Below are 18,728 nucleotides of genomic sequence, written 5' to 3'. Positions count from 1 at the left end.
GGTTGCAGTGAGCCGAGATTGTGCCACTGCACTCCAGCCTGGGCAACAAACAAACAAAAAACACAAGGTACCACCACTCCCTACACACCCATCAGGAAGTGAAACAAATGGAGCTTTCATACGCTGCCAGTGGAATCGCAAATTAGTACAACCACTTTTTTTAAAAATTATGGGCAATAGCTACTAAACCTGAACACACACATACCCTACGATCTGGCAACTCACACCCACATCTCTATTCATCAGGAATGCACATATATATATATATATGTTCACCAAAGAACACGTAACATAATGTTCACAGCTGCACTTATATTAGCCAAAACCTAGAAACAATCCATCTACAGCAGAATGGGTGTAAAAAATGTGGTATATTCATTAAATAGTATACCATACCCAGCAATAATAAATGATCTATTGCTACATACAACCACGTGGATAAATCTCACAAAGATAATGTTGAGTGAAACCTATCAAAAAATGAAGTACATTGAATGCTTCCATTTATGCAAAGTACAGAAACAGGCAAAACTAGTCTGTAGTGTTAAAAGTGAGAACAGTGATTACCTTGGGGGATGGGACAGTAACCAAGGATGGTAGTGATGGGCTTGTGGGGTTCTGGGCATGTTCTGTTTGTTGTTTTGGGTGGTTGCACAGGTGTGCTGACTTTGTGAAAATTCATCAAGCTGTATACATAAGATTGGCACACTTTTCTGTATATATATCACACCTCAATAAGTTTACTTAAAAAGAAACTACAGGTAGGTAGGAGACATGAATTCACAGAAAACATACATTGTACTACTGAAAGTGAACTTTTAAAATTTTTCCTAACTCCACAGTTTTGATTTGAACCACATGTTCTGTGCACAGTACTCATAACTTTCCTTCATTTTTTCAGTTTTATCCATGCAGAGTCGCTTTTCACATCCAATGCAGGTCCCCTCAAAATTTTTTTTTTTAATTCCACTGAGTACCTTATTTGCCAATTAATTTGCTGGGCACTGGTGACAGTGACAGGTAAGACACAGTTTGCTCACAAATGGACAAGTAGTGACCATGTCTAATCTTCCTTTTGCCTGGGCATCTCTCACAATGTTTTACAGAAGAGGCCCTCCATAAACACTGACTCATCATATACACCTAAAAACAACCAGAGTCCAAGGAGAACTATAGATAAAGCACTTAAAAATGAGAAGAGGTCGGCCAGGCATGGTGGCTCATGCTTGTAATCCCAGCACTTTGGGAGGCCAAGGTGGGCGGATCACGAGGTCAGGAGATCGAGACCATCCTGGCTAACACGGTGAAACCCCGTCTCTACTAAAAATACAAAAAATTAGCCGGGCACGGTGGCGGGCACCTGCAGTCCCAGCTATTCAGGAGGCTGAGGCAGGAGAATAGCGTGAACCTGGGAGGCAGAGCTTGCAGTGAGCCGAGATCGCGCCACTGCATTCCAGCCTGGGCAACAGAACAAGACTCCCTCTCAAAAACAAAAACAAAAACAAAACAAAACAAAAAAAATAATGAGAAGACGTCACGGAAATGAAGAGATTACCTCCAGCTTTAAATGTAGGGAGTAGAGAAGGTGAAGGTGAAGTGGGGAAAACACAGAGAATGACTTCCTGGGAAAACCTGTACATGAACTTGGTCTGGAAAAGCAGTTCCTACATCTACACGCAAGGGCAAGTGAAAAACATCGCAGTGCAAGACAACACACAGAGCTTGGAGGCAGGAAAGTTTCTGTGTACACAGATAGTGCCCAGCAGCCAGAGCACCGGCTATGCAAGAGAAGGAAGCACATTTCCTTCTTCAGTAGGCCAGGGTACAGCTCAAACATTAGCATTTTCTAGAAAGCTCCGCAGATACTGATTCTTTTCCAAGGTTGGGAATCAGGCACTACATCAAGCTTTCTAGTTCATTGTAAAGAGAGAGATTAGACAAAGGATCAGAAAAATATGACACGATTAAATGTACTTTTATTCCCCTTAAAACTTACCTTTAATTTACATGGCGAGTGTTTTAGGATACTCCAAAATTGAAAGTTTTATACACCTTATCATAAATCTGATAAGCAATGCCATTTACATGAATTTCAATTCTTAAGTTCAAACTCTCCTCGTGGGTAAAATTAAAATGGGAGTTAAGGCAAACTCTGGGCAAGCTAACCATCTTGAGCTTCAATTTTCTCATCTGTAATGAGAAGCTTAGAACAGTAAAGAACTGCTTTGACTCTGGTGTGGGAAAATTCCACACATGTGACAGTGTTATAAATAAGAATTTGTGATGAATACGAGAATTCTTTTACCTCCCACTACCTCTAGGGGGCATCAAAAATCCCTTACTAAATTATCCTGTGGTAATTTTTCTCACTGACTACGTCTAATTCATTGGACATTTGACATCAAGAAAACATGCTGAATCAAAAGAATCCAGTATTTTGTCCTGTGCTGTGGGTTAACTGATGAGATCATTTGTATTCCTTTCAGCCCAGTAGTAGCAAAGTCACCTACCACGTGTATCCATATGCACCATCCCGGGCTGCAAGGCTCTAGTGAAATAACATTTACCAACATGTTTGGTCAGGAAACTTTGAAAAGCTTGACAACTTGGGGGTTTCAGTAGTGCATGATTTTGCAGACGCAGCTCTGTTAATTCCATTTATTTGTAGGTGCTTACTATTATAATAGTAAGGCCAAGCACCTACTTTCGGGCAAAGCCCTGCAGAATTCCAGTTCTCACAATCGAGCTGAGACATTCACATAAGCATAATTAATCACAGATGGATTTAGCCTTTTGTTTCTTTTCTGAAATTTCAGAACTCTTTCTGATGTTTCAATGATCTGATGTCTGGCCACGTCATGATACCAAACAGACCGCCTGAAATCATTTTGTCTACTTTGGACTGCATACATGTCTGGATAAAAAATTCAGCCAAAATACCTTCTTCAGTTCATGGAATGGCCTTACACAGCACTCTGAGAGATAACATGGGGGAAAAAAATTTAATTATGCCTAACAACATTTCTATATAGTCTAATTTTCATTTTCAAATGTAATCATTTTGAAATGAGAAGGGGTTAAAAAGAGAGAACTAAGCTTTGCATGCAAATAATAAATATTTGAAAAGCATAGGAAATCCTATGTTTAAAGTAAAAAAAAAAAAAAGTGAATAGCTATTTTCAAGCATAAGCCAAAAAGGAGACAAGGTAAAGAAAAAAAAGGAAAAAAGTCTATATATAAAATTTTGAGATGTGAAATGAATACACTAATTTTAAAAATGGATTAATTTTAAAAGAAATTATAATTTCCACCAACCACTTTCCACTTTAATATAATTTAAATATTAAGTTATATAATAATTTAATTATTAAATAATATAATTTCCACTAATTCCCAAGATGGAATTATGGGAAATAAATTAAAGTGAGGTTAAGATGAGTATCATCAGGCACACAATTAAAATCTGAATGAAGGTTGAAAGGACTCATTTTTAATGAAGTTTTCTTTCCAACAATACAGGTTACAAATATGACATACAGACAGAAATGTTTAAACCAACAGCTCAGTTAAAAATATATTTCATACCTCAGTTTAAAGAAAATACTGGCTTAGGTAGAAATTTAAAAAATTTTTCAATGTTCACCCTCTGCAGGACCCTGTGCTCAAGAAAGCAGTTTCTCCCATTACCAACCATACTTGCCTTAAGTCTAACTCCTTGCCAGTGATTAGCTCACATACAAATAAGAGGCACAACTCTGACAAATAAAACATATGAAGTCTGCTAGAAGGCTTCTCAGTGAGGGTTTCCTCAATCTTAGGAAGAGACACAAACCACCTCACACCCATTACAATAGCTAGTATTAAAAGGAAAAACAAACCACAGCCCAGAATATAACAAGTGCTGATGAGGATGTGGAGAAACTTGTGCATTGCTGGCAGGAATGTGAAATGGTGTGGCCTTATGGAACACAGGGTGGCAGTTCCTCAAAAAATTAAAAAGAGAATTACCATTGATTCAGCAATTCCACTTATGGGTATACACAAAGAAGGGAAAGTGAGTCTCAAAGAGATATTTATACCCTGTGTCCATAGCAGCATTATTCATAACAGCCCAGTGATTGGGGCAGCCCAGATGCCAATGTGATAAATGAATAAACAAAATGCAGTAGATACATACAATGAAATCTTATTCAGCCTTAAAGAGGAAAGAAATTGACACGTGACATGAATGAACCTTGAGGGTATTATGCTAAGTTTGACACGTGACAACATGAATGAACCTTGAGGGTATTATGCTAAGTAAATTAAGCCTGTTACAGAAAGACAAATGCTATGATTCCACTTATATGAGGTACCTAGAGCAGTCAAATTCCTAGGGGTGGGGAAGGGGGAGCTATCGTCTATTGGGTACATAGTACTGATTGTGTTAAGATGAAGAAATGATATGGAAGGTGGTGATGGTGCACAGCAATGTGAATGTACTTAATATCACCAAACTGAGCACTTAAAAGTGTTTAAGAGGGTAAACATTATGTGTATTTTACTACAATCAACAAGAATGTTTTTTCTTTTTTTTGAGAAAGAGTCTCGCTCTGTTGCCAGGCTGGAGTGCAGTGGCGCAATCTCGGCTTACTGCAACCTCTGCCTCCCAGGTTCAAGCGATTCTCCTGCATCAGCCTCCCAAATAGCTGGAACTACAGGCACACGTCACCACATCCAGCTAATTTTTGTATTTTTAGTAGAGACAGGGTTTCACCATGTTGGCCAGGATGGTCTCAACTCTTGACCTCGTGATCCACCCTCCTTGGCCTCCCAAAGTGCTGGGATTACAGGCGTGAGCCACCGCACCCGGCAACAATAATTTTTTTCCAACTTTCATTTTAGAATCAGAGGGTACATGTGCAGGTTTGTTACAAAGGTATATTGTGTGATGTTGAGGTTTGGCATAGAAATGAATCTGTCACCCAGGTAGTGAGCATAGCACCCAATAGGTAGTTTTTCAGACCTTGCCACCTTCCCTCTCTCTAGTAGTCCCCAGTGTCTACTATTCCTCTCTTTATAGTTCATGTGTATCTAATGTCTAGCTCCCACTTATAAGTGAGAACATGTGGTGTCTGGTTTTCTACGTTAGCTCATTCAGGAGAATGGCCTCCAGCTGCATTCTTGTTGCTGAAAGTACATAATTTCATTCTTTTTGATGACTGTGTAGTATTCCACAGTATATCTGTATCACATTTTCTTTACTGTTGATGGGCAATAATTTTTTTTTTTTTTTTTTGAGATGGAGTCTCTCTCTGCCGCCAGGCTGGAGTGCAGTGGCGTGATCCCGGCTCACTGTAACCTCCGCCTTCTGGGTTCAAGCGATTCTCCTGCCTCGGCCTCCTGAGTAGCTGGGACTACAGGTGTGTGCCACCACGGCCAGCTAACTTTTGTATTTTTAGTAGAGATGGGGTTTCACCATGTTGGCCAGCATGGTCTCAATCTCTTGACCTCGTGATCCGCCCACCTCAGCCTCCCAAAGTGCTGGAATTACAGGTATGAGCCACCACACCTGGCAAATTTTTTTAAAAAGAGGAGACACAGGAGAGAAAATTCTTTTCTGATTCTAGTCACTGCTGATGGCCCGCAATTCCTGAATGGGTAGCCACCACCTTGGAACTGTAAGAGGAGCTGACCAAGAGGACCAGCACCACCGAGGACAGCAGCCAGGAAACCACACTACCCCTCCCCCCCACTTCAGCAGGATGAGCTCCTCCCAGGAGAAACTCCTCTCAGTTGAAAATACAGTTTCCACTAACTTCGACCAGTGCCTGAGTCCCCGAAATGATACTGAGCTACACTAAAACAGTACCAAGTCTCATTAAAATGGTCACAATTATTACAATAGCTCATGTGACCAATGACAGCACAACATATGAAGACAATTTCCTTTCATCAATGACTCTATTTACCACCTCTCATTAAATTATTTTGTGACTATCTTGTGCCTTACATGTAAGACTATGGTCACAGACAAAAAATATCTGACTATGTAATGTAATGACTACATAATGTATGCAATGTGAATCAGTCTTCTTTTTTTTTTTTTTGAGACGGAGTCTTGCTCTGTCGCCCAGGCTGGAGTGCAGTGGCGCAATCTCGGCTCACTGCAAGCTCCGCCTCCCAGGTTCACGCCATTCTCCCGCCTCAGCCTCTCCGAGTAGCTGGGACTACAGGCGCCTGCCACCATGCCCGGCTAATTTTTTTGTATTTTTAGTAGAGACGGGGTTTCACCGTGGTCTCCATCTCCTGACCTCGTGATCCGCCTGCCTCGGCCTCCCAAAGTGCTGGGATTACAAGCGTGAGCCACCGCGCCCGGCCAAATCAGTCTTTATTGAAAACCCATACACAATGAACAGTAAAACCAAAAAATTCAACAAAGGCATTTTAGAGAATATGATGCACAAGAATATAACTACTACTTATTAGCAAAATTCCTTAGGGAGGAGAATTTACTGTAATGCATCCTGTCTATATACTATGACGATGACCACATACTGGTTTTCCTCTTGTAGTGCTCACCATTAGCAAGGCAAGCAAAATCAAAGTTTGTCAGCATGTTAAGATACTTCGTAGGCTCATGTCAGGATATTAAATGAAATGTCTTATAAAGACTAATTCTCATAAGCCCAATGAGCACATCTCTAGGCATGACTGCATATGGAAATTAAGTGACTTTGCCAAAACTCTTACATTACGCCATCGGAAACTTCTCAAGTCCACTCAGCTCAATTCAAGACATGAGTGTGCACAGCAAAACAGAATGAAGGTGTCACTTCCATACCTACACCATGTGTTTCAGTCATCCATTGCTGAGTAACAAACCACCCAAAAACTTAGTGGCCTTAAACAATAACTTATTATTCTTCATGATTCTGTGCGTTGGCCAGAACTCAGCTAGGTGGGTTTTCTTCCGGTCTGTCTCGAGCTCAGTCACGCAGGTGCATTCGGCCTGAGTGGAGGTGAAGCATCCAAGATGGCTTCAGGCCTCATACGGTGGCCTCTCTCTTCAGCAGGGTACATGATGGCTAGCTCCAAAGACAGAGAAAGTGAAAGCTGCCAGACCAGGCCTGAGCCCAGAAGTCCCAGGCAGTTCCTTCCAGGCTACCCATCAGTCAGTGTAAGTCACCAGGTTAGTCCAATCTAGGATTAGGAAAACAGCCTAGACTGCTGATGGATGGAGCAGCATGCACAGACAGGGATGAGAAGCCCTGATGGCGGACAGCTTTGAAAACCATCTACCAAAACATAGGGCTCACTACACATAAAGACAGACACATCATTTCAGCATGCCATTGTGATAGCTCATTACTCAATATAAAAGTTCAGGTAAATGACTCTTTTGTGTTATTTCAGACCTGCTGTTCAATACTTCAATTTGCTTTACATTATACAATAAATATATGGTGAAGAAACTTACATGTACAAATCTATGTAAGAAAATCCAAATGAAACATTAATCTAGTTTCAACTGTCACATGTTACCACTTTATGCACTATATTGTAATTATCTATGTCCTCCTAAGTTGTAACCTTTACTAGGGCAGAGCCCTCATGTACTGCTTACAAATGTATTCCCAGTGTCTAGCATGTACCAGGTACCTAACAGGCTGCTCCTTCTTGGTTATTAAAAAATATTGCTCCTGGCCAGGCACCGTGGCTCACACCTGTAATCCCAGCACTTTGGGAGGCCGAGGTGGGCAGAGCACAAGGTCAAGAGATCGAGACCATCCTGGCCAACATAGTGAAACCCCATCTTTACTAAAAATACAAAAATTAGCTGGGTGTGGTGGTGTGCGCCTGTAGTCCCAGCTACTCAGGAGGCTGAGGCAGGAGAACTGCTTGAACCCAGGAGGCAGAGGTTACAGTGAGCAGAGATCGTGCCACTGCACTCCAGCCTGGCAACAGAGCAAGACTTCGTCACAAAAAGGAAAGCAAAAAAAAGGAAAGAAAAAAAAATTGCTCCTGGCCGGGCCGAGGCAGGTGGATCACGAGGTCAGGAGTTCAAGACCAGCCTGGCCAAGATGGTGAAACCCCATCTCTACTAAAAATACAAAAAATTAGCTGTGCATGGTGGTACGCACCTGTAATCCCAGCTACTCCAGAGGCTGAAGCAGAGAATTGCTTAAACCTGGAGGGGCGGAGGTTGCAGTGAGCCAAGATCATGCCACTGCACTCCAGCCTGGGCAACAGAGCGAGACTCTGTCTCAAAAAAAAAGAAAAAAAAAAAGAAAGAAAAAAATCGCTCCTATTTAAGAAATAAATTCCTTTTTTTTCTTTAATACCAGATAGAAAACATGTTCGTAGACTTTTCCATGTATATTTTACAATGTGGTAAAAATATGCCATTACTAGTGCTTTACATACTTACATGCTAAGAAAAAATATAATTTTAACTATTTTTGTAGCCATAGGCTAAATTTACCCCCATTCAATCTCAAAAATGAGAGATTTTACAATAGTGTGCAATTCATTTTCTGTGAGTTATTTCTTGCTGGTCTCTAGTTCTAGACCTTCAATTTGCAATGAGGAATATTCACGCTTGGACAAACACCTATCTTACAATTTTGAACAGCAGTTTTCTGATTGAAAAGATCTACTTTAATAAGCAGATGTGCTATTCCTTTGTAACTGAAGGTTCTCATGTTCTCATGTGCAAGTGTAACATGGTATCTGCTATGGTGTGACCTGGTTTACCCCTGACAAAGCTCATGTTGGAATCTGATTCCTGGTGTGGTAGTGTTGGGAGATGGGGCCTAGGGGGACGTGTTTGGATCATGGGAGAACTGCCCTTGGGAATAGATTAAAGCTGTCTAGTGGGAGTGAATAGATTCTCACTCTCATGGGAATGGATGTGTTCCTGAGAGCAGGTTACTATAAATAAACCCAGGCTCTCCTGCAGGTCTCTGCTCCAGTCCCCCTTCTGTTTCTCCATCCCACTGTGACACAGCACAGGACCCTCACCAGAAGCTGGGCAGATGCAAGTGCCGTGCCCTTGGACTTTCCCATCACCAAAATCATGAGCTAAATAAAACTCTTTTCTGTATAAATTCTCAAACCTCAGGTATCTTGTTATATAAACCCAGAAAGAATAAAGACAATATCCTTAACTGAAACGAAAATAACTTTAATCCCTCAGTTACCTAAAATTACTCATTTTCAATCATAAGGCAATGGAAACTATTTTCTTAAAATATAAAGTATTAAAATCAACATGTTGTTGAGGACCCAAAAGTATTCCCAAAATATGCCAGGACAATGCTGACTTTATGAAGTTAATTTAATATTAAAAAATTCTATCATTATCTCACAAATACTTACAAAATCACTAGGTTTACTTCAGATTTTTGGAATTCTCCCTCCCAAGAAGAAATAATGGGAACATAATAGATTGGAAAAAATTTAAAGTTTTGTTTAAATGGGAACATTGAGTCCCAGATTGTCTTTCTCTACTTTGGACTGTAACTCAGTTTCCTAAGTTGTGATCATGTTTCCAAATTCTAAACATATTAATTTTGGGGACTTGGGAATGAAACATTATAATTCCTGAAATCACAAGTTATTCTTAATACTTCCAATATTCTTCAGACTCTTTACTCATTATAATGGATATCTTAAAAATTACTTAATAAGAAATAGTAAGGTTAGTAGTATTACAAATATCTTTAGCCCATAGTGAATACTAAAACATTGGAAAACTCCAGTGAACATTGTTAGATACTGTTTCGAATAACCTAACATTTGGATTTCTTGGCAAATAAGCAGCACTACACATATAAGTTTATTTATAAACTTATTTTGCTTCCAAAATTTGTTATTTCTTGGAACACTAACTCATATATTTTGTATACAAACTTATTAATATTTATATTTACACTGTTATTTACATCATTATCAGCAGACAGACAACACACACACACACATTCCATAACACAGCTACAAGCAAGACTGACTGACTAGACGATGACTGCTCCCTCCTCTGCACTCGTGTCCTGCTTCCGGCGAATGTCAACCTTAACTGTCAGCTCCGCAAGTCAGGGTTTCCGCCTATCCTTTCTTCTGACTTGACATCCATTGGATTCCTTCAGCCTCGTAACATTTCATGCTTACTGTTTAGTTTTAATTCTTGAAGGAGAATTCTAATACTTTCTCTCCATTTCCTGATTTGTCAATTGATTTTTGTCAAGACTCATGATGTGAAAAAACATAAATTTACTAACAAATGGCAGAAAGAAATTCCCACATGGCAACATTAGTTTTCATGTCAGCTTTACTTTATTTAAAAAAAGACCAATCTGCTTTTGAAGTAATTTCTACCAACACAAACCAGCCACCAGTTCCAGTAAATGTATATAATCAGTCATCTCTTATAATGATACTTGTTGCTCTAAAGATCTACAGTCACAGTAACTTGCTATTTTAAAAACAGGAATGAAGTAGCAATAATCTATAGTGACCACAAATTATTCTGAATTAACCAGCTTTATCCCTAAGTAAACAGAAATTACAGTCTTAGCTTCTGATGCAACATTTGGAAGAGGGACTAAAGGAGTGACATGATCTTCTGCCACACACCCTGACTAGTCCTCCTCAAATTCAATAGCTCAGTTTCTGGGATAAGTAGGAATATTACAATGGTGCTAGCATAGAAAGGATACTCTTTTCTGATCTCTATGGCCTAGAACTGAGTATTAGATTGCCATTAATTATAACATACAGGTTGGAGTCCTAGCACAAATGTACCAATTTCTCCTCACTCCAATGGAGCAAACTAACCATTTTATTCAGAATAAATACCTGAGCTCGAAGAGACTTTTTTTGTCCTAAACAGATAAAGCCAAAGCTGACAGACATTCTATGGCACAATATAAGATTTGTTACTTAAAGGTTCCCTACGTTGTAGCACTATCCCCTAACAGAGCTCAGTGTCTGATATGGTTAGGCTCTGTGTCCCCACCCAAATCTCATCTTGAATTGTACTCCCATAATTTGCACATGTTGTGGGAGGGGCCTAGTGGGAGATAATTTGAATCAAGGGGGTGGTTCCCCCCCCATAATGTTATCGTGGTAGTGAACATCTCACGAGATCTGATGGTTTTATTAGGGGTTTCCGCTTTTGCATCTTCCTCATTTTCTCTTGCCACCGCCACGTAAGAAGTGCCTTTTACCTCCCACTATGATTCTAAGGCCTCTCCAGCCATGTGGAGCTGTAAGTCCAATTAAACCTCTTTTTCTTCCCAGTCTCAGGTATATCTTTATCAGCAGCGTGAAAACGGACTAATACTGTGCCACTGGCCTCTAAGTAAAAGACAAGTGTCCGCAATTCTGGGAACTTTCAAAGAGAGGTAGTACTGGTATTCAGTAATATATGCCTTTCCTTTTCCCCAGCATCTAAACTAATCTAAGAAGTCTGGTTAATAACAAGAGCAGACATTTAGAAATTTGGATGTCATTTATCAGTATACAAACAGAGAGAGCCTTGACAGGTCCCAACAAAAGCTCAGGTAATGATTTTATGAATGCTACCCAACTAGGTAGAGTCTATACTTAAATGCAGGTAACAACCTGTCTAATTTCTACATCACTCCCATTTACAGTTGCAAAAACTGAGACCAGATGAAGTCAAGCAACTTCTCCAAACTGTTACACATTCCTGTGTCACCACCTCCCTTTGCTATCAGAGTATTTATCAATACTCAAAGATAATCAGTCACGATACCTATCACATTCTGTTAGAACTGTGTATCTGTTACTAAGTTATAACCTATTTGTAAAGGGGAAGCCATCCCATTCGTGCTCAACAAATCTTTGTTAAAAAAAAAAAAAAGAAGGCATTTCTCACTATCCTACATACTCGTCAGCTCTCTGCATTAGTATTTTCATTCATTAGTTCAACAAATGTATATTAAGCATTAAATACCTACTATGTAGCAGGCACATTGTTCGCTACCTGGGACACAAGAAGTTAAACGTCAATTAGATTCTCATGGAATGTATGCACAGGAGATAGACTAGTTCTGGAAAGAAATGTAAACTGCTATGGGGTAGGTGGGTGAATGATGAAATCTAGTCTTAGAGTCCAGCAGAGATTACTGGAGTTGAAAAATGATAGATGAGGAATTTGCAAGCTTGGGGGAGGGACAAAGGGAAGGGGAAAAAAAACAAGAGCACAGTACAGATAAAGGTCTCAAGTGGGGGGAAAAAAATGGGAATTCTCTAGTTGGTCAGTGTTCCATGTTCTAGGCCACAGATGACAGGGCAAAGATATGAGCTTCTTCAATAGGAGTAATTCTGAATTTAATAAACAGAAAACAGCAAACTTTAAAATGGGGAATAATTATCTTTCTAGCTCCTCATGAGGGTCTCGGCTGTGAAAAAATAATCTGGTATAGTGATTCTCTACTCTGACTTCATATCAGAATCTTCTGAGCATTAAACAAATCTGATGCCCATGGTTAATCCCAGAGTTCAATTACTTAAAATCTCTGAAGATATGGCCTAAGTACAGGTCTTATGAAAATGTTCTCCAGGTCATAAACTCCAGTCAAAACTGATGACTGCAGCAACTAAAGGCTAGGCAGTGCTATACTAGCTGTTTCCTCAGTGTCTTTCTGAAATGACCCTAAAACTTCCCACTGGCTGATTCTGTGACATTCAAATCTTAGCCTAAACATTCGTCCCAGAGAGGACCCTCTGACTACACAATCTAAAGTAGCCACATTCAGTTAATTAATGTCTACCACACAGCACTCATCCCTATCTGACATCTGTCTTCTTGATCACTGTTAGCTTCTCCATTAGAATGCAAGTTCCAAGAGACCAGGGATCTTGCCTGTATTGTTCACGGCTGTTATTTCCAGTAGGATCTGAATAAATATCTCCTGGATGAAGGAAGAAAGTAAACCAGAAGGCAAGCAGGCATGGGGGTACCTCTCATATAAATGGAATTAAATAAATAATAAATATTTTGAAGCTATAATTCTTACAGATTTGGATTGGATATAATTAAGGTAGACTGAAAAGCACATAGGGTATTTTTAAAATCTTTAACTTAAAACTATATACAGGCTGGCTTGAATTTCCAAGCAGAGCTTTACCTAGGAAGGAGACGAAAGAATAAAAAATATTTAGTCTGGACTAGAGTCAACAAAGGTGTCACCAAAACGTCTTCATGAAGAGGAAAAGGAAGATGAAACTATATTCAACATTTCCACGAATGGAAAAAAAAGAAAAAAGAAAAAAACAAAGATCCAGGTTAAAATATAGGGAAAATTAGAATTTAGCTTAGGTATAATGAAAAACTTTCAAGAGAAATGCTGTGAGACTAGAACGGCCATCACAGATGAGACATAAAAGTGAAATCTGTGCAAGTCCCTAAGTCTAGTATGAAAATACTTCATTTGAATGGGTCATGTACTACATAAAGGAAGATTAATATAAGGACAGCCAGAGTTTTCTCTGAGTCTTATAAATACATTAAAATATCTTGACTACTAGAGTTTTCTGCTCTGAACTAATTTAGATCTAGTACCAGATGAAAATGAGCCATAAGGATAAAACACTAGTAAAAACGTAAGCAAATCATTATTTTTAGGCAAAATGGAAATATGCTCATACTTTTCCTTCTGTACAGAACATATGTTAAGGCCCATCAAGTGAATTAGTAATTCAGGCATAAAGGAAGTTTTTGAAGACAACCAAATTCAGGGGTTATCTCCCTACAATGTACACTGAAATATGAGCTCAAAAGAAAACCTCCAAATGCCAAGACACCTTGATCAGCGTACCTGGACTGTCAATGTAAAACCAGCAAGGCACTGCTTTTTCACCAGTCTCTCAAAGCCAGTGCTACTTTCAGAATCCATAATTTCTGACAATGGAACCATCTCCCCAGTCATTCAGTACTTCACCTCAAAGATTTGGAAATATAATCATCCCCAAATTTAATTAATCACCAAGTCCTGTGAATTATTCCTTTGTAAGAAAGAAAAAAGGCTGGGGGGTGGGGGGTGGGGATTTATTGATTTAAAGAGATTTAAGAGACACATCACAAATATAATGTATGAACCTTATTGAGTCCTAGGTCAAACAAATTGACTGTAAAAAAGATTATGAGACAATAAAGGAAACAGGAAATATGAACACTGATCAGGTGATATTTGGAAACACTGCTAATACTTTCTAGATATATGATGAGATCGTGATTACGTTTTCAAAATGCCCTTATCTTTTAGAAATACATACTACAATATTGGCAGATTAAGTGATACTTTTGATTTGCTCCAAAATAATTCAAGAGAGGGTGGAGGTGGGAATGAAGTGAAGGAATAGATTAAATAAATGCATGAAAATTACTAAAGCTGGGTAATGGGTACACAGGGGTTCAATTACACTTTTTTCTTTCATGTGGCATGTCTTAAAACCCCCATTAAGTCATATTTCTATGTGTGGACATATGTATATTTTCTGATTTACTCTGCTCTGCTCTGTAACTGTTGATGACTCCCAGGTGCCTAAGTACCTTAGCCTGGCCTTCAGGGTTCTGCACAGTCCTTCAGTTACCCTTTCCTCTACAAATACATCGTCAGCACTTGCCCTTCCGAATCCTTTCTTTTACTGCTTCTTCTCCTTGAAATGTCCTTCTCCATCCTACCAACTTTCTTCTTGAGCTACTCCTTCCTTTCCTCTTCCACATCTCGTATAGTAAAAAACCCATGTCCTCCTAGGCCACTGACCAGACCACTGTATGCCTTGGTTTTATGTAAAATGCCCCTAATCTTCCCCTAGCTCACAAGTTTTAAGTAGAAGATCCATGAATCTTCAGAGCTGAAAGCTTCACTCCAAGTAAAGCAAGATGTGTTTGGTTATTGCTATCGCGGTGGGTGGAAGGCGGTGGGTCTGCTCCTCTGCATTGGTCTTCACTCTGCAGTTTTTACAGTGGGCTATTCATACTCAGGAAATATCAAAGAGTTTCATTAACGAGTCATAAAACTTTTTTTTAAAGGGAAATTCTGAAATATACTTAAATCTCACAATAATGCGATGGATTACAAGAGCAGAAGAGGCTGTGGTTCTCATTACAGAAAGCTTAATTTCTGAGGCAGCAAAGAGATTTCCTTATTAACCCATTCCTCCTTCCTTCAAAGCTTCAAACCCAGTGCCCTGAGATAAAAATTTTATTAGAGATTCATTTTTCTATAATAAAAACACACATATGTGAAAATCAACTTTACCTTATATTTCATCTTGGGACACGAATGAATGTAGAAACCCATATAATAATAGCTGAGTTGAGAAGTTTTCTTATGAAGCTGCCTAGTAAAAGCAATTTCTCTGCCAAAAGAAAAAGAAGAAAGCTGAAGGCAGTTAATTCTGGTTCTAATGTTCAAATATCTATGTAATTTGATGGTAAACATTTGATAAAATCTGATATTAAGCTATCAAATAATTACAAATATTGAAAGAAAAACTACTTTTAAAACACTATACGATTTTTACTAAAGAAATAATAAACCCCGCTAAATAATTTGAAGCAAATGCATCTAAGTTCAGGTTTTACACTCTATTGGACAAAGTAGCTGATCTAAAATTCAAGTAGCATAAAATTAAAGAGATCTACAGTGTCCTGTTATTATTCATCATGCCCTATGGTTCTCAAAGAATCTGGGCTTAACAGGTTAAAAACAGTACAGCACGTTTTAGAAAACTCAAAAGCCAATAAATTTCAGGAAGAATAACTATTATTATGACCATTTACATGCAAAGACTTTCAGCTGCATATGACATCTAATTCATTCCTTTATCTAGGCACAACTTTAATATTTATTTCCCCTAAAACTAGAGAGCAGGAAATACCATGTTATCTCACCACATTTTCTGTATTTGTTGGAATAAGCCAGGTAACGCAAACTTATGAAGTTGTCAGTCTCTCCACTATAACGCCTATGCATGAAGTGGTTTTCATTTGTATCCTGATAAATCTTGGCACAGAATTTCATTCTACTTGCCCAGCTAAATGACTAGTTTGAAAGTGCTTAGTAAAACTTCAGTATATTTCTAAAGTATGAGGAAAGTAGTTTTGTTTTTATGTTTGTTTCTTGAAGGTATTCTTTTCTTTATTAGTAGCAATTGATGCTTGAAATTATAAAGAAATGTATTTGTAATGCAATATTCTGTGCGTTTTTCTACTTCAAATTTAAATCCTTAAAGAATTATTACCATAAGAATTCATTTTTAAATTAAAAGTATTTCTAAATCCAACCAGACTAAACATTATTAGCCTATAACAGAATAAAACCTATTCCCAGAATTAATCCACTCTTGAGTTCAAACTGAGGAAAGAATGCACTGACACAAGCAAGCGTAAGACCACCAATTACGAGAAGGCCCACCCGGCCAGGGTACCAATCCACTTGGTCCTGCCCACCTCAGTTCATTTCATCACCTCTCCCTGGATTTGTTCAGGCCCCAACCCTTAGAGTCACCTTAATTCTTTTCTTCTCATCCCCATGTCCAATCCATCAGCAGGTCTTTTGGGCTTTCTCTCTAAAATATGTCTTGAATCTGACCACTTCTTACCACTTCCATCTCAGATATTCTGCATCAAGCACCATTATGGTGCCCTTGGATGACTGCAGCAGCCTCCCAGCAGCCTCCTGTTTCCACTCTTGCCCCTCCATAATCTCCACAGAACAGGCCAAGTAGTCTTTTACAATATTAATCAGATCTCTCAATCCCCCACCCCAGCAGTGGGTTGGCAGCACATATAAATAAATCGCAACCGCTCCACCCTGTCCTACAAGCGCTACTCCACCTGCCTCCTTCTCACCAACTCCACCTGCCTCCTTCTCACCAGCTCCACCTGCCTCCTTCTCACCAGCTCCACCTGCGTCCTTCTCACCAACTCAATCCACCTGCCTCCTTCTCACCAACTCCACCTGCGTCCTTCTCACCAACTCCACCTGCGTCCTTCTCACCAACTCCACCTGCCTCCTTCTCACCAACTCCACCTGCCTCCTTCTCACCAACTCCACCTGCCTCCTTCTCACCACCTCCACCTGCCTCCTTCTCACCAGCTCCACCTGCCTCCTTCTCACCAGCTCCACCTGCCTCCTCACTAACTCCACCACCTCCTTCTTCTCACCAATCACCTGGCCCCCACCAATCACCTGCCTCTTCTCCACCAATCACCTGCCCCTCACCAATCACCTGCCTCTTCTCACCAATCACCTGCCTCTTCTCACCACTCACCTGCGACTCACTCACCTTCTCACCACTCACCTGCCTCTCACCACCAATCACCTGCTCTTCTCACCAACTCCACCTGCGTCCTTCTCACCAACTCCACCTGCCTCCTTCTCACCAACTCCACCTGCCTCCTTCTCACCAACTCCACCTGCCTCCTTCTCACCAACTCCACCTGCCTCCTTCTCACCAACTCCACCTGCCTCCTCACCAACTCCACCTGCCTCCTTCTCACCAACTCCACCTGCCTCCTTCTCACCAGCTCCACCTGCCTCCTTCTCACCAACTCCACCTGCCTCCTTCTCACCAACTCAATCCACCTGCCTCCTTCTCACCAACTCCACCTGCCTCTTTCACCAATCACCTGCCTCTCTGCCCTTGCATAAGGCTCCTAACCTTCCTACACCTGACTCAAAAGGACCTCGGGGCACTTAGATTTGGTACCCTTCACCTGAACTTCTTCCTGCCCTCAGACTTTTACATGACTGGTTCCTTTTCTTCTTCCTTCGCCCCTGAAATGTCACCTGTTCTCTATGAGGAAAGACCAATCTATATAAAACAGGCTTCATGCCCACCACTGCTAATTTTATTTTTGTCACAGTGCTAGGGAGTATCTGAAATTAAGTTGTCTGTTTTATTATTTATGGTCTGCTTGGACAAACCAGAAACCTGTCTTATTCATGTCTATGAGTGTAATTACCTTTTTAAAATGTATCTTTCTAAACATACACAAACAAATGCCATGCTCATGATCCCCAATTCAAACAATTCTTATATCTACAGGCTATGGATAAGCAGGGGCTGATTACAAAAATAAATTAAATGAATAAAAAATAAAAATCTACAGGCTACATTATATAAATCTAAAAACATAAAACTATATTGATTGTTGGATTGCTTAAGAAACTTAAGAAATAGAGGGGAAAACATTTCACCAAAATGCATTAAAATCAATAATGGAATTAGCAACTGGTAACCTACTTTCTCCAATTTTGCTTCAAGAGGTCAATCGCCCGGCTGCCTTTCCTTTTCTATAAAGTCCGCAACTCATCTTCTCGAGAGCACCAAAGGGAAGTGACAAGACCGCAGAGCAGGTGCAACCATCCCACCCTCAACTGGCAAACCTTTCATGACCTCAGGCTCCTCTCCTGCTCCCTCCCGGCTCTCCAAATCCCTAGTATTTGCAGGGATATACAAGGCGATCAACAGAACTCTTGCTAATTTTGCTGGGAATTAATTATTTACCATATCAATATTTAAACTATCACTCAGTTTATTGAGCCATGAAATATTTCAGACATAGGCCACAGCTTATTATGTAGAAATAAATCTCACCCTTAAAAATCCATCTGAGAAGCCTCAAAAAATCTATAACAAATTGTAAAGTGATAATACAAAAATAAAACCAAACAAAACAAAAAACCAGCAATTATTTGAAAGTATTG

The 18,728-nt window shown here is 39.7% G+C and overlaps 1 protein-coding gene across 8 annotated transcripts in view; it reads right to left on the bottom strand.

The window, feature by feature from the left end:
- The window catches only part of ATE1 (arginyltransferase 1), a 206,714-nt gene that overhangs the window by 79,983 nt on the left and 108,003 nt on the right, over positions 1-18,728 (bottom strand). For all 8 annotated transcript variants that reach the window (XM_058435949.1, XM_058435948.1, XM_032176188.2 and 5 more), the window contains one exon: positions 15,273-15,372. In XM_058435949.1, coding sequence (XP_058291932.1) covers positions 15,273-15,372 — 100 coding nt within the window. The remainder of the gene's footprint in view (positions 1-15,272; positions 15,373-18,728) is intronic.

Source organism: Hylobates moloch, unplaced genomic scaffold (genome assembly GCF_009828535.3).
Source record: "Hylobates moloch isolate HMO894 unplaced genomic scaffold, HMol_V3 SCAFFOLD_3, whole genome shotgun sequence".
Taxonomy (NCBI): Eukaryota; Metazoa; Chordata; class Mammalia; order Primates; family Hylobatidae; genus Hylobates; species Hylobates moloch.
Note: the sequence above shows the minus strand (reverse complement) of the source record. Positions and strands in the feature narration are given on the sequence as shown.